This window comes from Mya arenaria, chromosome 14 (assembly GCF_026914265.1).
Source record: "Mya arenaria isolate MELC-2E11 chromosome 14, ASM2691426v1".
In the NCBI taxonomy this organism is placed as follows: domain Eukaryota; kingdom Metazoa; phylum Mollusca; class Bivalvia; order Myida; family Myidae; genus Mya; species Mya arenaria.
Window position 1 is genome coordinate 23,733,129 of NC_069135.1, and position 23,142 is coordinate 23,756,270.

Sequence of the window (23,142 nt, forward strand, 5' to 3'; positions counted from 1 at the left end):
AAACAATATTTTTTATGAAGTTTTTAGGATATTTACAATGACTATGGGAATTCGAACACACTACTTAGTAAATGTCTAATTTTAGCAACATGCCCGTTTCATTGGATTAATGAGCGCGTTTGTGAGGCGTATTTCGCAGAAATTTGGGAGTGTCACTTCAACTTCGTTAAGAAACTCAGGATTTTTTTCAGGTCTTTAATTTTATTCAGTGAAATATTCTACAGAAATTGTCTTTTTCCGCGTTAGTTATGTCACAAAACAACTGTTTTCGGACATTTTTTTCGGATACTTTTCTGGCAACTTTCGAAGCCAAATGATTTATTCGGACATTTTTGTCGTGATATACAATATTAATGGGTCTATATTTTCAAGCAACTGTATGACCCTTAGCTTAAAATACGATCAACTATGTGAGGTTTATTTGATAGTTCATATTCAATGTCACTGGGTCAAAATACAGAACATGTCATTTAAAAATTAAACTACTGTTCTGTCTGTTCTACCAATGGCACAGCAATCAAAACAAGCAAACACAGGCAAGACCATGTTCTGACTGTGCTGAGAGAACTTTGATAAATTAATGGTGACATCATTCCCTTGTAAGTTTTCCAACTGAAATCGTTCACTGCATTTATTTACTGTTCTTTCTTTAAATAACAGACATCGCGAAATCCGACAGTAAATTTTGACTTGGCCCAACTAAAATTGTTATTGTCTCGGTCCATCTGACTGACAGTTTTCATGGCCAGAAGTAAAAAATAATTAAGATTTAATCTTTATCAATTATCAAACACCCCTTAAAGTAAGAATAATTTATTTTGTTTAACAGAAAATCACCGTTTTATCTATGGTATTGTCAAATAACCATTTGTTTACCAATCCGATGTCGTTTTCCGGTAGTGTAGATGTCGGGATGTGTATCACACTAAGTCAAATACAATTCAACATTTGCCTCCCTTTGCAATACATTACCAAATAACGTTTACTACTGTGTAGATATCGTGTGTTGTTTTGAAATGCTGAAATGATAAACTTTTGTCATGAGCATTGGAATGTTTTAAATGATAGTTCCCAATGTTCCAATCAATAATCTTATCCTTTGGAACATGTTATTCGATTACGAAACCAGTACCAAACTGGTCCGAAAAATACAAATTGCCAACAAATCGACCAATCAGAATTTTCATTACGATTAAGTGCAAGTGTAAAAAAATGGCTACCTTTTGTTTACACGAGGGTGAACTGTCTAGTTGATAGCTGAAGAAATATAAGGATACTGTCATGTTTTTTGCTACCTTTTGAAAGAAGGTTTGTAAAATGTCAGTTGGATGGTAGGAAGGTCAGTCGGTATAAGTTTTTTAAGCATAATAACCGGAGAACTGTTTGACCTTGGACCATGAAACTACAGCAGAAGGTTGCACTTGACCATCTTATGACCCCTATTGGTTTTGAGCTTCAAGGTCACATTCAATTGCTTTATTAAGTTGAATCCATACAATTCAACTTACAGTTAATTGGGAATTGACCTAGGACAGTGAAACATCAGTTTTGGGTTGCACCTGATGAGAAGATGACCACTACTGCTTTTGGTGTCAGTAGGCAAAGGTCAGAGTCAACGGTCTTATGAAGACTCTGCACATTAACTTGAGAACTGTTCAATCTAGGACTTTGAAACTTCAGTGGCAATGATTAATTATCATTGTACAAACTTATGTGCTTCCGTTAATTAAACACATACAATACAACAATAATTTAAGATTAAGGACGAACAATACAGACAAAAAACATGCCTGTTTTGTAGTGCTTGCATATAACTGCTGAATATTTCCTTACAGAATTTTTTACCACAGCTGATGTTTGATTTTCAGATAAGACAGATAATAAAGAGAGGAAAGAAAAAGTTTGAGCATTTTTGTTGCATGATTGAATAAGGTGTATATACTACGGTTAAAACAAAAAATTTAAACACCATCGATGGCATCTAGTAAGTTTATATGCCTTTTTTTCAGGCCTTCTGGGGCTAGATTCAAGGATTAAGCGCCAGGGCTCGCCACTCCTGTACCTGCCAGGCAGGATGCCTCCAACAGGGGATGCTCGTGCGTATGTCACTGACCTTACTAAGACGCACAAGGTCATGGTCTTCAGCAAGTCAACATGCCCTTTCTGTGTCAAGGTGAGCATATTTTGTGGATTTTTCGGCTACGGAAACATAATGTTATACTTTGATAGGGCTGTATTAACCATAAAATGTGTGCAAATTTGAATTTGTATAAGGAAGCTGGCAATCTGTTTTCATTGTATAAATATACATTTACGGCTAATTTAATAAGGTTGTCAAAGTGGACCATAATTTGAGTACATGTATCCCATTCTTGAACTAACAGAATCAGAGCTGACAAAAATCGAGACCAAAAACAAACATTAAAATAGGAAATGATCTTGTTTTGATTGTTATATCATTATACGATCAGTAAAAATGAACGAATGGTCAGAGGGTGAAGGTATTGGCCTCTCTCTGAAGAGTTTTAGGGTTAGAAGCCACCAGGGGAAGGTTCTTAGGGCCTTTCAAGAGGACATCAGTACTGGTTTCTAGCCAGGAAACGGACACCAACTTTATTCACATCTGCTTATAACTGTCTTTACAATCCAGCTTTGTATAAACTTAACAATATTCAATTTACTTGAATTATTTTGTTTTCAGGTTAAGGATCTGTTCAAGTCCATTGATGTTACCTACCAGGCTATCGAGCTGGACCAGGAAAGTATGTGGCTTAATTATAATGTCGGCTTAAATTTGAAAATCTATTCCTTAAAACAATTTTTATTCATACTTAGCATAGCAATTGGTGAAAATTGACTTAAATCCAATTACGACTGCCCTAGATAATCAACTACTTTTTTTTTTAACAAAATAATACATTGAATGTGCATTTGCTTGGCCACAGTTATAATGCGACTAGTAAATCTCTCTATTGGTCTTACAGTTATTAGGATGATAATGGTCAAATGTCAAAAATGAGTATTTTGAAATAAATAATTCCTGCGATGTAATCAGGACATGTTTTGAACACAGATATGTCCATAACTCATTTTAGCTCAGAAAACTAACTTGTGGTTAGTCTCAAATATTGCCTTTTGAGCAGTCAAGGAAAACCCCCATACATGTATAATAATTGATTTGTGTTTGATTTGTAGAGGATGGTTCCGCAATCCAGGCAACTCTTGCTGACCTGACGGGGCAAAGGACAGTTCCTAACGTCTTCATTCAAGGCAAACATCTGGGTAAGAAAATATGATTAGGATTTTTATTTTTTACTACAATATTAATTATGGTTCAGCAATTTAACGTGACCAGGCAAAGGACAGTTCCTAACTAGGTACCTTCATTCACGGCAAACATTTAGGTAAGGGAGTACGAGTAGAATACAATGTTTATTTTCTTTAAAAACGCTTAATGCTTCTGCTGTAGGAACCTCTTTTTCTTTTTTGTGCTTCAATGTGTGGGTATCTGAACATTTGCTTTATATTAAATAAGTATTTTATATTGCAGTTTGCATATTTGCTCGTTATTTCAACTGAAAATTGACATTAAGGACATATTGTGCAGTCTTTGAAGGGCAGAAACACCATGTTTGTATCTTATTTTTGGTACTGCTAAATGCTTTACAATTTCCTGTCCTGCACTCAAATGACATCAAAATAATTTATAATATGTTTGGATCAGGTACCTTAAATGATATAAAATCATTAAGAATTCAAACAAACAAATATTCATTGAAAAAAGTAACAATTTAATGGTTTTCTCTACAAAATGTACTGCTCAAAGAGAACACTTTTCAAATAAGTATGCATGCACCTGAAATTGGCTAGGTAGATAACACTTAGGTACAGATAAGGGTCGTAATTGGCGGAAAAACGCTTAAAAAATTACAAAATGTTACAAGGGCCTACAGTTACTACGATCAATTAAAGACCATATATATATCAGGATCAATCATTCCTGTTAACTTGTGTAGAATCACTTCAACTCCTACGCAGTGATTTCCCTTGATGAGTGTTGTGTTTTATAAAGCAAGGGGAAGTAAGCACTGTCCGTTGTTATAAAACAACTAAGTTCTGCTTTTAGGATCAAGCTTATCCCATTTGAAATATATTTGCAATTTTGCACTTTAATGTACCTATAAAACTTTAATAATCGCCGTTTCACTTTATTGAATGAAACCAAGGTGACAACATTACACTTAGGAAACTTCATAAGAGCGTACTTTAAGTAAAAAGTTATCTGTTGCTCTGGTAGGCAGCAACATTGATTTCTTCTTTCAACATGGTCATTATCAACCTGACACCAGCTGCTGATAATATCCCACCTCTGCTGTTATTATTAACCGATAAAAAAAATCCTGCTAACGATCATTTTAATGTTGAAATAAAAATTGTGTATGTTATAACAATTTTAATGGATAAAAAAATCAAGCACAAAGATAATGTGTTCATCTAGCCTTTTAGCAAGATGTTGTTTTAAATAGATGCAACAGGCTTGAAACAGTGTTTCTTGAAACAGTGTTTATAATAATGAGCACTGACAAATCTTGTCTAAAAATGTGTATATATAATGCTGAGTATGATTGTAGTGTTTTATTCCACTTTAAAGGAAATGGTGGTGGGGACCTTTGAAAGGGGGGAAAGTAGCTTCGTTTTGGCAAAAAGGGGAAAATTACTATTAGTTAATAACCTGATTCATACAATGTTCAATTGTTTTCAAACCTTTTATTCAACAAACCTATCCACATGTTCATAGAGGTCTATGCTCATCATAAATAATGATATTTTTCTTATGTTTCTTTTCCCTCAGACCGGGGAAACACATATACTTTTTCAGGAGGGGAGAAAGAGCTGGAAACCCCCCCACTAAATTGTAAATACTAAAGGGACTCTATCACAATTATGCTTGTTCCACTGATAAAACATCATCAAGAATTAAAATTAGAGCTCTTGTGGTAATAATCTATTGAAAATGTGACAGAATTTGCTTTTTTTTGTCGAAAAGCCTAAGTAATGGCATTTCAATTGTTTAAAATTGAATCATTTTAGTCTTTGATAATAAAATTTAAAAAAAATCTGTTCATATGAGTATATATACTGGTACTAGTTGGTGTTTGGTATTTATTTATAAAAGTATGTTAAATAACTCAATTTCAACAAGTTTCAAATAATTCTTGCCAGCATTTGATCGGTGAGTGAGTTCCATTATAGCCTATCCAAAATGAGATGATTGTATCGCACAATAGATTTTTTCAAGTTCTTTATATTCTTGGATGCAATAAGATATAATTTATTACAAACATTTTTAGTTTAGATTTACATGTAATTTGTTAATTCTATTTCTGTCACTTGCTTAGTTTTCAATTTAAAATCTGATGATGATCATAACGATTTTGGTTGTGTGCTCCCTGATGAGATGGTCCCAATATACTCCTAAATTATACTGATTTATTTTAGCTGGATTTTGAAGCTTAAAGCTGTCATATATGCATTACTCTTGAGGCCATTTCTTGGCTAGAAACCAGTACTGGTGTCCGTTTAAAGGGGCCAAGAGAAAACACCCCTAATGGGGATTGAACACACAACCACTTGGGTCAGAATCAGACATCTATACCATTAGTCAAGTCTGCCAATAAACTAATAAATTTGTAACAAACTTGGTCTTTGACCAATATGATGAAAACTTAGACTGTGCTGTATTTCAAATTTCTCATACCCTCGGTGACCATTAACAAGTTAATATTAAGATTCAGATGAGAATTTAAAAAAATATTGCACACTTTACTTATTGCCTAAAACATGTGCAATCATGAGTTCAACCATTCTGTACAATCAAATACAAGTAAATGGATTGGTGTTATGTTTGCTGTATATATGTTATTTTAACTATTAAATGACATTTTAACTGCAGTTCATTCGACTGAACTTTATCAAGCATTATAAATATATGACTTTGCAAGCATTCCAATTTTACTTCCACATGGTGTTGAATGTGAAAGCTTAACAAATATGTTCATTTCAGCATCGAAGGCAGTTCATTAGTGGTAATTGAGAATCAATGTAACAATGTTTGCGGTAAAAGGTTTAGCACATGTCACATTTTCAATCATGATGGTAATGCTGATATAATTCTGCGGAGACACTTTACATTACAGGTTCATTCGAATTGTGGGAGATTTTTCAGTATTAAAAGGCCAATCAAATAATTTTCGGATTCTGATCTAGATTTTGTTTTTAACTTTGCCATTTGGGAGGATGTTCCTTTTTTTCAATAAAAATAATGAGGTATTTATAAATTTTAGGGTTGTTTTCCCATATCTCCAAATATCCTTAACACAGTTTTTTTTCTTCCAATTAAATGGAGTTTGTGCAGTGTTTTGGACAAAGACATAGGGATGAGAACCTAAAAATATTTTATGACTGGCCTATAGTGGAATGATTTTGCTGTATATAAATGTCAGGAGTAAGATTAGTGCTGACATTTGTCTTGTTTTGTTGCATCCATTGGTTGTGATTGGAAACTTACTCTGATTCTGGTATTGATTTCAAAGATATAACGCTTCATGTGCAACTCAGTTCTCATCGGTAGCTTTCGTGTCGTAGATGGAAATTAAACATTAAGATCTTGTTATTTAATACATGTAATGATCATTAATTGTGTTTGGCAGTGTAGGAAAAACCCAACTAATTGAATTTCTCATTACTTGTCTGTTTCTAAAGAGGCACAATATAGGTTTACACATGTATAATAAATTTTAAATGAACTGAAAATCACATTTGACTTGAATGTTCACACGAAAAAAGCCTATATATGTTTTGTGTACAGTTAAATAATTATTAGCCTTTATAAATGAGGTTTTTAATTAATAGCTAAATGGCCACCAATTCCCCAGTTAAATAAGCGCAAAAATATCCCTAACATATTTTTATAAGTATACAAATCATAAGCTTTTTTAACTTTGATCACTAAAATGAAATGAGTAAAAAACAATTATGCATTAAAAAAGCATGTATTAAGTCTAACCTATAATGTGCCCCTTTAATGAAACAAAATATGAATTAACTGGGCCTTAACCTCAAAGGCTCCCAGTCAGTTACAAGTTATTCAATGAAAATTGATACAGAATTACAAGAGACAACACATACATTAGTAACAAGGGGCATAGCTCTAGAATAGCTGTTGAGTGGTTCCCCTTTTTCATCTGAAAATCAAACAAGCGGACAAGCGTTGGCATTCCCTCAGCTACAGTCTTGTTTTAATCTGTGCAACTTGACGCTGAAATAATTGCCCTGCATGCTTGTTTTGTGTTACCTGAAAGAAAAAAGATATCGAGCAAAACTACTGCAATTATATCTGGATCTTGTGAATTAAAGGTGGAATTTCTGTATGAAAGGGAACATGTTTTAGTCTAGGGATGGTTAGAAATTGCAATGTTCACAAATATCATTGAATTGTAATCATTACAAAAGCAGTGTTTATATAGTGGGATGAATGTGGATTTTATATGAAAGTGGATTTCATATACAAGTGTAAAATAGTTTATTATCAAATAGTCAAGGTGGGGTCTACAGCTTCTTGTAAAGGAAGTTGTTGCAGTGCTGTGGAAGATCTTAATGAAGGTATGTTCACATGTTCTTGGCAACAGGGTATTTGTCATAATCAGGGAGTTGTCATCGTACAAAGACTTTCCTTGGCAATAACCAGGATATTGTTCAAAGTAGTTAATATGTGGAACATAATTACTGTACATGTTCCTGATGGCCTTATTTGCACACATATGACATACCATCAATCTGATAAAAACTAATTTATTTGAAAATAGTTTCAATATAATTGTAACTGGCGTAGAAAATGTTTAACTTCTTGATAAATCAATTACAAAGTTGTGCCTTTATGTCATTGACAACGTTCATTGGCTTCATTAACAACATACAGCCAAAAAACAGGTAGGGTAGGTAGGCTTTTATTTATTTTATTATTTATTTTTGTATTAGGCTTTACGTTAAAACATTATTGGTAGCATTGGAGAATGGTGTTAAAGTAAACAATTTTTTTCCTAACTGACTATTAAAATGTTAGGGTCGGGCGCCTATTTCTTAGGTAGGGTCAGTAATCGGAATCAAATGTATATATTTTTAGGCCTAGGTGAACACTACCAGATAAAATTGGATTTTCTTGTTCCAATAGATATCACACCATGCAGACAGTTAATACATGCATGAATTTGATTAGCTAAATAAGTTATTTTACATAACAACATGATATAACTTATATGAGCAAGCCACACCTTATATATCTGCCTTTTATATTACAGGCGGGTGTGATGCCACATTGAAGGCCCACGCTGAGAACAAACTGCTTCCAATGATCAATCCCCCAACAGACAAATATGACTACGACCTCATTGTGATAGGTGGGGGGTCAGGAGGCCTTGCTGCCTCGAAGGTGAGTAAATCAGGGATGGTATCCAATTATTTATCCCATTGATATTTAGTCATTAAGGTTTTATGCTGAGAAGAAACCTGCTTTCAATGTCCATTCCCTGACAGACCAAAAATAACTATGCCAGCATTTGATAAAATGGTGGTGGGGGCATCCAATGGGAGTGAATCAGGGATGGTGTATTCATTTATCCTACTAATAAGTACTAAATAAAGGTTATAAATGCATTGTGTTTGGTACAAAATTAAGGTTTAATTGCTTAAACAAACAGCTTCCAATGATCAATACCTTGACAGACCAGTATGGCTATGACCTCAATTTGATAAGGTGAGTGAAACAGGGAGGGTGTTTATATGGTAATCAGTGCCTCCTATCAAAGGTGCCCCTTAATTACGATCAATTCCCTGATGGACCAGTATGACTATGACCTTGTTGACATGGGAGAGGAGCAGGGAGACCTCGCTGCCTCTTAGAAGGGTGAACAAGGGAGGGTTTATAATTGGTGTCTGATAAGGTGTTTAACAAATGCGAGTCGGAATACATAGTAAACAATATGTCCACCCCTTTGTAACAATCAATCCCTTGACAATTATAGTACAATTATGACCATGTTTTTCATGGGAGGTGGGGTGAGGGGCTTGAGTTTAATGATAAATCTTAATGCATGAATTATTAACTGAAACTTGAGCCAATGTAAGTCCATAAAATATTTTTTGCATTAGCAGACAAATACCAATTATGATTATTACTTTGTGTTGATAGATGGGGGGACGGGGGTAGGGGGTGGGGGCAGAATTGGGGTACCGGTTGACTTAAGGTCAGTAAATGGAGTTAGTATATTAAATACTGTGGTGGCGCACTATGGTTTCTGAGTGAATGTTTCTTGATAAACCTTCACAGAGTTGCATGCTGATCAATTTTATGCTTTCTACAATTTCATTTTTAGCTCGACTATTCGAAGAATAGGTGGGCTATACTACTCGCCCCAGAGTCGGCGTCAGCATCCGGTTAAAGTTTAAGGGCAAGTTGGGATTTTCACTTATAAGTTCAATACCCTACATTCAATTGACTTAATACTTTACGCAGTTGTTCAGGGCCATCACATGATGAGGTTAGGTAACTCCAAATTATTCTTTACACAGATTATGGCCCCTGATTGACTATGGAACTTAGGTTAAAGTTTTAGGGCAAGTTGGAATATTTATTAATAACTTCTATATCCTTTGTTCAATTGACTTAATACTTCACACAGTTGTTCAGGACCATCACACAATGAGGTAACATAACTCCATATTATCCTAAATACAAGTCATGGCCACTGATTGACTTAGGTTAAAGGTTTAGGGCAGGTTAAAGATTTAGGGCAAGTTGAGATTTTCACTTAAAACTCCAATACCATTCATTCAATTGACTTAATACTTCATACAGATGTTCAGAGCCATCACATAACGAGGTTAGATAACTCCATATTATCTTTAATACAAATTATGGCCCCTGATTGACTATGGAACTTGGGTTAAGTTTTAGGGCAGGTTGGGATATTGTTTAATAACTTCTATACCCTTCATTCAATTGACTTAATACTTCACACAAATGTTCAGGACCATCATCCAATGAGGTTACATAACTCCATATCCTTGATACAAGTTATGGCCCCTGATTGACTTAGGTTAAAGTTTTAGGCAAGTAAAAGTGAAGGGCAAGTTGGGATTTTAATAAAAAAAACTTCTATACCGTTCATTAAATGCACTCAATAAAATTCAAAATTACGACCATCGTACAACAAGAAACATAACTCCGTTTTAAGCCTAAATACAAATCATGGCCCTTGATTTTTTTTGATTTTTTTTTTAATTCCCTTTGAAAGGCATATTTGTATATATATTCACATTTTCATAATGGGAAATCAAGTTATTTGAATGACTTGCGTCATTGTTTGGGCGGGCTGGTGGGAGGGCAGCATCAAAGTCACCTTATGTATCAAATAATTTTAGTTAGGTTTGACATAAAGAGACCAAACTTGGTATTATTACATCGTTATTGTATTCTAAGTCAAAGCGGCGTAGTCGAGCGCGCTGTCTTACGACGGCTCTTGTCATGATTGTAACAATGTTTTCATCTTCCCTGAACAGACAGCAGCAGGTCTTGGCAAGAAAGTGGCAGTGTTTGACTTTGTCGAGCCCACACCCAAGGGCACTACATGGGGTAAGGGCTGATATTGTAGGATGTTTGTCTATCTTATATAACAAGAATGTGTCATCAAGTATCATTTAACAGGTTGGCATCATAAATGATGAAAAAGACAATCTTAACTCATGACCTATAAAAAGAAGATTTACGTCATTTTTTGCTATTGTTTTGTTAGTGGACTTTTATAAATATTTCTATAGATGTATTTTATGTATTATTTACAATAAGTAGTACTATTATATGCAGCCAAATTACTACCACTTCATAATTATCATTATAATGAAAGTCTGGGTTTTTCATAATTTATAAGTTGCATTTTTCACAGTTCAAAGGGCCCTAGAGGCTGTTTTAATAATGGAGTTTAGCGACTGAAATCAACTTCAATATTTATTGAGATATTTATTCTCACAAATGGGTGAGAAAAGTCCGGACTATAATTTGTGTATGCTTTACAGGTCTGGGAGGTACTTGTGTAAATGTTGGCTGTATACCAAAGAAACTGATGCACCAGGCAGCAATTCTGGGTATGACAATGTTGCATATATTTTATACATTTTGTTCATGTTTTGCAATCTATAATTAGTAAATGGAAATTCAAGGATAATCATAAAACAAAATAATTTGGAAAGTGTTATCAGTATTTTTATAAGATATTAACAGTTTTTCACAAGAGTTCGTCTGAGTACTCATTTACTCCAAGCCGGAAACAAAATCAAGGAGTTCACCACATTTAATAGAATTTGTTGTCAAAGAAAAATTAAAATTAATTAAAAACAATACTTGTTTGAAAGTTTGTATAGCTAACTTTGTTTCATTTTTCCATGTGATTTTGAATAAGAATTAAGTTATTTATTCTAAAGGTCCTGGTATTAAATATTAAATGTTGTATACCAGTATTTGTATTCATAATTTGTAACATTATTACATGATTTCATGTTGGTTTTCCAGGCCACAGTATAGAAGACGCTAGACACTATGGCTGGAAAATTCCAGAGAAAGGTTAGAGGTCTTCATTTTCTTCAAATAAATTATTTGAATAATTTGAATTTTAACAGAAAAACATTAAATGAAAGGCTCAAAATTGTCAAAATAATGCTTCAGTAATGAAATTCTAGATGTAGGGCATACTTAAACTGAATGAGACTGAAATGTTTATGGCAGGTTATTTTTAACTCCCTTTTCTCAGAAAATGAATGCAGTGTGCCATATGCTTATTTTGCCGGGTATAGTGAAAAATAGATTAAAATAATAATGCCTACAGGACTGTAAAATTACGGCGATAAGCAAAATCAGCAAAAAAAGCGTGGTTGGTAATGTATGTGGAGTATTATTTTAATGAAATACTGTTTAAAATTATTTTCTCTTTTGTCTTAAATGTAAACCTTTGAAGGTTTTATTAAAATCATACTGTTATGGCAATTACTTAAAATTTCAATTGTGTCGTTTTAAAAAAATACATGAGGAAGGAGACCCCATGGTGATGGTTTGTAGTAATAAATCCTTGTTTCTGATTTCAGTGGAACACAACTGGGACACAATGAAAAATGCAATACAAGTATGTTTACATTTTATATGTCTCATATGGTTATGTTGCTGAAAACGGTACATGTAGATTAACTTCTGTTTGTGATAATTAAAATTTTGGACATCTTCACGGCAAGAAAATAACGTGTGTACATGTTAAGGGTTAAAAGTTTGTTTGTGTATGTTAATGATACAATAAGATCCCCTATGAATCATATCAATCTAATAGCCAAGCTTGATATAATCAATTTTTAGATTGTCTGTTTTTCCGAGAAATTAAGTCATGGTACTATGATAGCTTTGGTGTCTGATGTCATTGTCTTAGTTTAAAAACTACAGCCTTTGCCCGAACTCAAAAGCTATTCAGGATATCAAAATTAAACTTTGTACACATGTAACCAGGGATAATACAGACACATATAGCAAGACCCATAACTCTGGCTTAAATTATAATTTGGTTATGCCCCTTGTTTGACGGAAAAAAGCAACAAAAGATGAGCGTTAGAGTTTGCTTGGCGGCACTTTTGTTTTCTACACTGGTTTAAATAAATATATAAAAATGGCTAAGAAAGAGTGTATATTCATCTAACAAAGCTTCCTCGATCACTAGACCAAAGCATTTTGTTTTATCCAAAGGATCATATAGGTTCCTTGAACTGGGGCTATCGGGTACAGCTGAGAGACAAGAAAGTGGATTACAAGAACGCTTACGCTGAGTTTGTGGACACCAACAAAATAACCGTACGTTTTTTTCATTTCTTCTTGTATTCCTTTGCACAAAATTTCATTCTGTGGAAAAAATGCATTGTCTGAATGTACTCTTATTGAAGGAGAGTTTTGAAAAATTTAATATGAAGAAAAGTTTAATGTGGAATTAAATTAAGATGTTTTAATGTTTTGATTAACAAAATGTGAATAGTTCATTCATTCTTGACATGAAAGATGTAAAATGGTGATAATTATATATTTATGTACTTAAAAGGCAAAAGACAAGAAGGGCAAGGCCACTGAGTACACTGCGGAAAAGTTCATTATTGCCACAGGGGAGAGACCAAGGTACCCTGACATCCCTGGAGCCAAGGAATATGGTATCACCAGGTATGGTTCATTATACATTTATGAATGGCATTAATAACTTATTTTTTGTTATACCAATGTTTGCCATCCCTGGCGCCATGGAATATGGAGATCGGTCGAGTTCATTATTTTGAAGAGTTTCTTGGAAAAAAACAATTTGAGTGTGTCAATACTTCAAAAAAGAATATCTTAAGTATTGCTATTGAAAGGCAGGTAATTTTCTGCACTATTTTTTAGTGATGACCTGTTCTCCCTACCCTACTGCCCTGGCAAGACGCTAATGGTCGGAGCCAGCTACGTTTCCCTGGAGTGCGGAGGATTTCTCAAGGCAATTGGCCTAGACGTCTCTGTCATGGTCCGGTCCATTCTTCTGCGGGGGTTCGACCAACAGATGGCTGAGAAAATTGGGGAATACATGGACAAGCATGGAGTCAACTTTGTTCGACCATGTGTGCCGACAAAGGTAAAATGATATTTGGAATATCTGTAAAAAATGATTGTGTACTAGTTTACTGAGTTTAATTACATGTTTACTATAATTCTGTTTTCAGTATGCACACTTAAGACCCTTTAAAAGCATTCGGATTTAATATGCGCTCCACCAGTATAGTTTAAACCTGTAATGGTATGTTCCATTATGTTTGTGACTTACTTGAAATGGACTGTTCCTTGTGTAGGTGGAGCAGCTAGAGGAGGGGACACCAGGCAGATACAAGGTGACAGGCAAATACAGTGATGGAACCCCCTTCGAGGATGAGTTTAATACGGTTAGAAATTTAGCATTGAAGATGTTAATTTTATATTAAAGATGACTCTGTTATATCATTAAACTAGACAGATGATTCAAATGATTTTTAGACTGCCCTGTTAAACTTAGCAATTATATGATGATAAGCATATATATATTTTTATGATCCCTCGCACAATTTTTAAATCCTTTAAAGAGATTTTGATTAACAATATGATTTTTTTAACTATTTTTTTTAACTTTTTAAAATGTAATTTTTGAATGCTACGAAAAAAGTTTGACAGTTCGCCAAACATTTCAGTTAATCAAGCAAGATCGATTCTGTATTGCAATAAGGTTTCTGTCTACAGGTGTGCTTTGCTATTGGTCGGGACCCGTGTACAGAAAGAATTGGATTGGACAAGGCAGGAGTTACGACAAACAAGTGAGGAATGAATTTTTTCGTTTTATTGGGCATTTATTATAATAAAGAAGGTTTTTCATGTTTAATATGATTACAAATAGTGTATTTACTTATAGTGTTAACTGGTAAATTTATTCCCTTAATAAATGTGTCAAAACTGGAATACTTTTTCTCAAGAAAATACAAAACTTCATGTTTTATTAGACCTCTTTTAATGTTTTAGTGATGTATGGTATTTATGAGCATAACAACATGTACTTAGTTTCAACTTATTTATTTGCAATGATTGAGACACAAGTTGTTACAATATAACATTAATCACTTTTATTGGCACAATGTTATGTGGGAATGTTCTCTCGCGGTGTGGGGTAACCGAGAAACCCACTTGACCGGCTCTATGACCAAAATCTAGTCACATGCACCCAGGCCGGGAATTGAACCTATCCCAGTGATAAGTGAGTTGCTAAGCACTGCACTAACCGGCAACCCCCAAGTAACCAGGTAAACCTTCTTCCCTTCAGGACTGGCTTCATCCCTGTTGACGACAATGAACAAACAAACATATCTAACATCTTCGCTATTGGAGACATCCTGGAGGGCAAACCGGAACTTACCCCTGTGGCTATTAAAGCCGGACAGTTACTGGCCAAGAGAATGTTCACAGACGCTACTGTACAGGTAACTGTACTGCACAGGCTATTACCGAAAAAATATCTTTGCAACAACTGCATATACTGTACATAATAAGCTGAGGTAGTAGAGCTGAAAGTGCTCAGTGTTGGTTTTCAGTAACATTTGTTGATTAACTGTGTCTTTTTGATGTGTTGCCAAACAAGTGACAAATAGCAAATTAAGTCATCAGTCATCAATTAGCCAAAAGTCTCAAGACAAAAAGCCAGTCCGCTTGAGACACATAAGCAATATCTGTCAAAAAAACAAGACTCAAACCACACTGTGACGACAAATTGCCAATTGTCTTGCGTCTTGGTCTTGCCTCAAATAGCCATCATCTGGAGACCAATATTCCTTGTCATTTGACATATGTTCTCTTGTGTATCATTTCAGACGGAGTACAAGAAAGTGGCAACCACAGTTTTTACTCCGATAGAGTATGGCTGTATAGGTTATTCTGAGGAAGATGCTGCGAAGGAATTTGGAGAGGGAAATATAGAGGTAAATAATAAATACTTTTGCTAGGAAAGTGTTAGAATTTGTATATGCTTTTTCAAAGAACGGGATATATTATAGTTTCACCAGCACTACTGATTATGGCGATCAGTTTGTTGTCCTATATAATGTTTATATGCATAAAATCTGGTATGAGTTGGATAATCAGCAATTTTGCTCGAGTCACTTGAGTCTTTTCCCCTTAATTTGAGTAATTACCTAAAATCAGTTTTGTCCCATCAATAACTTCAGAAGTCCTAAGAAGAAAAACATATTGTAGATGACCATCAGGTAAAACATGTACTTTACATAACACAGATGAGCCCAGGCTTGTGTAGATGACTTGATGCTGTAGACCCTTATTTGCAGTCTTTACTATTATTTAAATTTAATAGTTACAAATTGCATCTTCAAACAAATGAATTACACAAGTAGTTATTTTTCCTCAGGTTTACCACACCAATTTCCACCCTCTAGAGTGGACGGTGGCGCAGAGGGAGAACAACGCCTGCTATGCCAAACTCATCTGTCTCATTCCCGATGATGTAAGTTTAGTACTTATTTTAATGCTTAAATTTGGAAATACTTTATGTAATGCAATACAACATTCCTGATCTTGAATATTCTTTGAATTCTGCAAAAAAACATATCCTATGAGTAAAATTGCATTTTCCTTTATCTTATGCAAACATGTTAAGTAGGAAGTGCTTAAAGACCAAATCATTGACAATTAATCTTAAAATTAAACATTCAACTTAAAATTTGTTCTCGGATTTGCTTGCAAAAGTGTGAAATAGTCTTGGGTCATAACTAAAAAAACAACATCCAAGATGTTCACTTGAGACATGGTACATCAATTGCAACAAGAGACACTTTATACATAGCAAGGCCCAAAACTCTTGTTTATTGATTGTTGAGTTATGCCCCTGTTTTAAAGAGAGAAAAAAACCAATGCTCGTTAGTAGCCCTTTTCAGTGTTTTTGTCCGTTTTTCAAGAGTCTGATAGTGTCATAGATTCCATGTCATAGTTATTACAGTTAGTACATATATTGTTGTGTTGTTACAGTTAGTACATATATTGTTGTGTTGGCCATGATTTAAATACTATTGAAGATATTGATATGAAACTTGGTTTGCATATTCACACTGACAGTTTGCATGATATTTGTGCAGCAAGTCCAATTTATGCTGTCGTAAATACTTGTCAAGTTATTGCCCCTTGATTATCAGAGAAAAACAGTTAACTGTTAGATACTAGATGAAATTATGTAGTTCCGAGCTAATTTTGAATTATAATCATTCATGAATTAGTTAATTTAATCTGTTTTTTTACTACCATATCCAAGCCAACTTTTAACCCCCCATTTTTCAGATGCGTGTAATAGGATTCCATGTGATAGGTCCTAATGCAGGGGAGATTACTCAGGGTTTCGCGGTAGCAATGAAACTGAATGCCACCAAGGCAGACTTTGATTCCACTATCGGCATTCACCCCACATGCGCCGAGGTAAGATGACTTTCAGATAAAGACAGAGTTGTGGTATTGAGATTTGTTGTTGTCATCAATGCCAAATGACATTGTTGGAAGAAAATTGATTATAGGTAAAAACCCTTTATGCGACCACCCCGTTTTTACAATCAACCCACTAATGAGACCAATTTTTTTATACCAGATTTTTTTCTCTATAATTCAATGGTCGTAAACTCTGAAAAAATGGGCAATCAGTACTACAACCAATTGGACTGTTAATGCGACCGCATAGAAACTATATATATATATATATATATATATATATACATGTTTGTGTTCACACCTCAATTGACACATAATACAAAGAAGTTGACAACACGTGTGACGGTTTAAGGATATTCACCGACCACTTTACGACAGCAAGTAGCTGCTTTATAATAGAGGTCTAAATTAGAGTGAAAAACACGGAAGTGTTTGATAATTGATGAGTTTTTGATTGATTTAATGCTCTTGATTGGATTTCGGGGAGACTTACTGTGAAAATATAATTACAGGACATAGAAATCATGTTGTTTTAATACATGTTATTCTTTGAACAATTGATGATGTAAGTTAACAAATGACATAACTTTTTATTTTTTTCCTCTGCTTGAAAAGTATTCCCTATAGCCCCATATAACCACTATTCAGTAATACATGTACATGTACATAGTAGAAACCATAGAATTCCACCACTTGACCATTCACAAACCTAATCAGTACAAACCCAGTAATGAGGCCACCCCTGCTATCAAGACCAGTTTCTCATTGTCCCATAGGTGGTCTGAATAGAGGGTTTTTACTGCAGTAACAAACCCAGTAATGAGGCCACCCCTGCTATCAAGACCAGTTTCTCATTGTCCCATAGGTGGTCTGAATAGAGGGTTTTTACTGCAGTAACATAAACTTTTCAGTTAGTGATTTTTACATCAAACTTGATACATAGGATATTGCTGTTAGTGAATATTAACATGAAACTTGTTACACATGCTCTTGCTGTTAGTTATATAAACATGAAACTTGGTACACAACATCATGTTCTTGGAAATATTACTATAACAGTTGGTACATAATGTTCTTGGTGTTAGTGATATTAACGTGAAACTTGGTACTTATGTTCACTATACACTCAACTGTATTATGTCTCATAGGTTATGAGAGGGAATAGAGGAGCCTTGGCACCAACGAGCTGCACTCTTGTTTGTGTTTAACAATTTGGACATTCAGGCATTTTTAAATCTTTGTAGAGGTTTTGTAGAGGTTTATGTAATCAAGGTTGTGGAACTGATAACAATACTGCAATTCATACTGCTTACACAAACATGCTTTTCAGAATAATTTCTGATGAAATTTTAAATTTAAATGATTTAAAAGTAAAAATACCTTTCATTCGCTCTTCATAGTTTATATGTTATTTTTAGATGACAACCCTAGTATACATGTACATGTTATCTTACGTTTCTTCTTCAGGTCATGACAGTACTGGATGTGACAAAGCGTAGCGGTGGTGATATCAGCCAGTCTGGTTGCTGAGGTTAATCCCTGCTGCTGATTTCTACCACAGATCCAATGTAACCAGTCGACTCTAGACAATGAGACTATTGGAGCACCAGAGAAGATGGATATTTAAAAGAAATTGTAATGAACTTTGTAACTTTTAAGAATGTGTTTTTAATGAAATCAGTATCAGCTCTTTACAAGACTTAGTGATCATATCAAAATATACAAATATCTTGGTAAGGATAGTGAAAGAGAAAATATGGAAGATATCATCAGTGCTTTAAAACAAAATGTGACATTTTAAAAAAGAGAGTTATTTTGTGATCTAAAGTTAAAACTAATTAATATACATTGCTTAGACAACATATGTTTAAGGTTGTTAATGATAGATATAAATAACAGTGCTTTAAAAAGTGGTAAAAAAAATGAACAAATACTAGATGTCCATTTTTAAAGGTGCCAATTGTGTCTTATGGAAAGTGTGCGGACTGGTTTTGTGATTAGTGGTTTCAGCAGCAGGGCTACCCTGAATTTAAGTGAATCAGTCTTGGTTAGACAGACTGTGCTCTGTTACTATGATGGACTGGTTTGTAAACTCCTGTTGGAGCTAAACCAGTCTTGATGTTACCTTGGTTGATTCACTATACGTGAACGAAAGTTTACTTAATCTTGGCTTGTCTTTGGCTAACTGGACATACTCATAGTATGATGGAGTAATAAATTACTGAAAAGAGTATTAATGAGAGTTTGGAAAATTCTTTTCAAATAAGCTGGGGTAAAGATTACTAAATGGTGTGATCATTCAATCGTTTAAAATATTTTTATATTTTTTCCCCACATTTGCATGAATCCATGTGAAAGATGCTATAATAAATGGTACATATTGGTATTAGATCTTCATAAATCTGCTGAATTATATCATTTTCAAGGTCATAAGAGGCATGGGTAGTTGTTTACTATTAATATTGCCAAGTACTTTATTGATATGTTTTTCGACATTAGTCTTTCTGGCATTATACTATGACTATTTGTAAGCCAATCACAAGCCTTTAACATTTTGTGATAAATATGTGACCAAAAAGTGCTTTATAAAGCACAGTGCTTAGTGTTTACACAATAATTGTGTATAATTATGAAGATAAATTCTTGAAGTGACATGAATCATGATTTAAATGAAAGTGTGCTTGTTTCTTTGGCTATTGTAACAACATACTCTATCTTCATTGACAAAAATAAATTATAATTATGTATGATCTTGAAGTTGACGCCTTTGTAAATAAACTATTCAAACTGTAAATTTGTTGTCTTGATCAGCTTTTGAATCAATAATGTTTAAGTCGTACAAACATACCATGGATTTTAATAATTTGGCAATTAATAAACGTTTGGAATACTTTTTAATGATGGCTTTGTCACAAGGATTTGTTATGTTTTCTCCTCAAAAATACAGAATGTCTTTACATTAGTTTTATTGTTATTTTTGTGTAAAAAGCCAGTAACATCATATTTCTAAGTCGTTCTTGCCAGTGAATTTTTACATGGATAGTCATATTGGCAACATTGTGAAAAGTTTCGGGTATATTTGTGAGGAGATTGACATTTTAGTATTGTAGATGTGTTGAAATTGTTAGACTGTTTGCCTGTAACAGCAATATTCTGAAACAATAATTACTTGCATGATATGATAAAAAGTGCTATTGTTCAGATGTGTGTTTACTGTTTTGTTGTCTTAGTTTTATTATTATCAAGTTTTTGCTCATCCATAAGTGTTTAATATTGAAAAAAATCATTTACTTTAAAACAAAACAATTTCATTTAAAAACAAAATGATCGGCTTAAAGTATTCAGGGACGCTGACAGATCTACATCCAAATCCTGAGAGATTCTGGTCAAATGCAGGACTAAGGGGCTAAGATCTCTGTTGAATTAATATAACATCTTAATACAATTCTTATCTTTTAAGATTATTTCCTGAGATTTTTGTAGTCGGATTTAATGTAGTGGGATTTAAAGAAAAGTGATTTTAACATGAAATTTATATATTACATCAAATAAATGACAATTAAGTGTTTTATATATTATTAAGTTATTATATCATATGACAAGTGGGATAATTGACATGGGGAAAATGGCTTAAGCTGGGGAATGACTTAAGATGTTTTATGAATACTAGCCCTGAGCCATTTAGATCCAATTCAAGATACTCTTCTCATTTAAATGTAAACAGCCAGCAAACAGTAAACTGTACAACTATTCTATTATCTGAAATTGAAAGCCCTCAACCCTGGTTCCTGAGCTGTATCATCCCTTAGTAATAGTAGGTATATCTTACACTGTACCCAAACTAAGATGAAACAAGTTCATATTATACTAAATTATAAATAAATCCAGTATGAAATGGCATTCTGTTGTTATTTGTTATTGGTCTGTTTCCAGTTTAAAGTCATGGTTCTCAGATGCACGTCACTACCTAGTAAATTGACATGAATTAAACTCAGTTATATTTTGCTTTTAATAGGACAGATTCTGATACATAAATGTATATGCATCCTCTATCTGTATTTATACCCCCCAAAACAAAGTTTTTATACCCCCCAAAACAAAGTTTGGGGGGGTATACTGGAATCGGGTTGTCCGTCCGTCTGTCTGTCCGTCCGTCCGGTTTTTTTTTGTCCGGGATTCATCTTTGTCGTTATTGTACAAATCTTTTTCAAACTTTCAGATATTAATGGCCATGATGTAAACTTGCGCCTCTGTGAAATTGGTACGGGTCACATGACCCTGACCAGAGTTATCTCCCCTTGATGTGTTAAAGTAGGCAAAATAAGCCCTGTCCGGGATTCATCTTTGTTATTATTCAACAAATCTTTTTCAAACTTTCAGAAATTAATGGCCATGATGTAAACTTGCGCCTCTGTGAAATTGGTACAGGTCACATGACCCTGATTGGAGTTATCTCCCCTTGATGTGTTAAAGTAGGCAAAATAAGCCCTGTCCGGGATTCATCTTTGTTATTATTCAACAAATCTTTATCAAACTTTCAGAAATTAATGGCCATGTTGTAAACTTTCGCCTCTGTGAATTTGGTACAGGTCACATGACCCTGACTGGAGTTATCTCCCCTTGATGTGTTAAAGTAGGCAAAATAAGCCCTGTCCGGGATTCATCTTTGTTATTATTCAACAAATCTTTATCAAACTTTCAGAAATTAATGGCCATGTTGTAAACTTTCGCCTCTGTGAATTTGGTACAGGTCACATGACCCTGACTGGAGTTATCTCCTCTTGTAGGCAAAATTAGCTTTGTCCGGCCTAACTCCAGGGCAAACAACCTAGACATGGAGGGGTGGGGGGTATTCGTTAGCCTATGGCTTACAGTTCTAGTTAAAAATTCCTTGATGTACATTGTTATTGATGAAATTATGTCCTGAAATGTATGAACATTCAATCCTTCCCTTTTAATGGTTACATATTATTATGCCCCCCTTCGAAGAAGAGGGGTATATTGCTTTGCACATGTTGGTCAGTAGGTCGGTCGGTCCGTCGGTAGACCAAAGCTTGTCCGAGTGATAACTCAACAATTACTGGCTGTATGGTCATTAAACTTGACATGAAGGTTGGGCCTGACCAGTAGATGACCCCTATTGATTAAAGGGCTCATCGGGTCGAAGGTCAAGGTCACAGTGACCTTTAATGGTAAGGTAAAATAATTTTAAAGCTTGTCCGTGTGATAACTCAACAATGCCTAGACATATGGTCATCAAACTTTATATGGAAGTTTGGCCTAACCAGTAGATGACCCCTATTGTTTTTGGGCTTTCATCGGGCCAAAGGTCAAGGTCACAGTGACCTTGAATGGTAAAAGGTTGTCCGAGTGATAACTCATCAATGCCTGCACCCATAGTCGTCATACTTCACTTGGAGGTTTGGCCTGACCAGTAGATGACCCCTATTGTTTTGGGGGGTCGTCCTGCAAAAGGTCAAGGTCACAGTGACCTTGAATGGTAAAAGGTTGTCCGTGTGATAACTCGTCAATGCCTGCACCCATGATCCTCAAATTTGACTTGGAGGTTGGGCCTAACCAGTAGATGACCCCTATTGTTTTTGGGGGTCATCGGGCCAAAGGTCAAGGTCTTAGTGACCTTGAATGAATGGTAAAAGGTTGTCTGTGTTATAACTCGACAATGCCTGCACCCATGGCCCTCAAACTTGACTTGGAGGTTGGGCCTTACCAGTAGATGACCCGTATTGTTTTTTGGGGTCATCGGCCAAAGGTCAAGGTCACAGTGGCTTTGAGTGGTAAAAGGCTGAGTGATAAATCGACAATGCCTGCACCCATGGCCCTCAAACTTGACTTGGAGGTTTTTGGTTACTTGACCAGTAAATGACCCCTATTGTTTTGGGGGGTCATTGGGCTACGGTCAAGGTCACAGTAACCTTTAACCCAAAAAAGTTAACAAATCTTCTCCCAGTGATATCTCAACAATGCCTGAACCGATGATCATCAAACTTGACATGGAAGTTGGGCCTGACCAGGAG

General features: G+C 34.7%; 1 protein-coding gene across 1 annotated transcript; it reads left to right on the forward strand.

The window, feature by feature from the left end:
• Positions 1 to 67: 67 nt before the first annotated feature.
• LOC128217365 (thioredoxin reductase 1, cytoplasmic-like) lies at positions 68 to 21,007 on the forward strand. The gene is made up of 19 exons (XM_052924480.1): positions 68 to 191; positions 2,010 to 2,173; positions 2,702 to 2,762; positions 3,196 to 3,282; positions 8,358 to 8,488; positions 10,618 to 10,690; positions 11,131 to 11,199; positions 11,624 to 11,674; positions 12,193 to 12,230; positions 12,836 to 12,940; positions 13,182 to 13,297; positions 13,514 to 13,739; positions 13,954 to 14,043; positions 14,375 to 14,448; positions 14,949 to 15,105; positions 15,493 to 15,600; positions 16,044 to 16,139; positions 16,967 to 17,101; positions 18,575 to 21,007. Exons 1-19 carry the CDS (start codon positions 110 to 112, stop codon positions 18,635 to 18,637), a joined length of 1,926 nt encoding a protein of 641 aa, XP_052780440.1. The 5' UTR covers positions 68 to 109; the 3' UTR covers positions 18,638 to 21,007.
• The last annotated feature ends 2,135 nt before the right edge of the window (positions 21,008 to 23,142 follow it).

Excerpts from the sequence above, each read along its gene's own strand:
- LOC128217365 (XM_052924480.1), top strand. The coding sequence starts at position 110 with ATGAGCGCGTTTGTGAGGCGTATTTCGCAGAAATTTGGGAGTGTCACT. Across the intron at positions 2,174-2,701 it reads CATGCCCTTTCTGTGTCAAG|GTTAAGGATCTGTTCAAGTC; the intron begins GTGAGCATATTT and ends TTTTGTTTTCAG. Across the intron at positions 13,298-13,513 it reads AAGGAATATGGTATCACCAG|TGATGACCTGTTCTCCCTAC; the intron begins GTATGGTTCATT and ends ACTATTTTTTAG.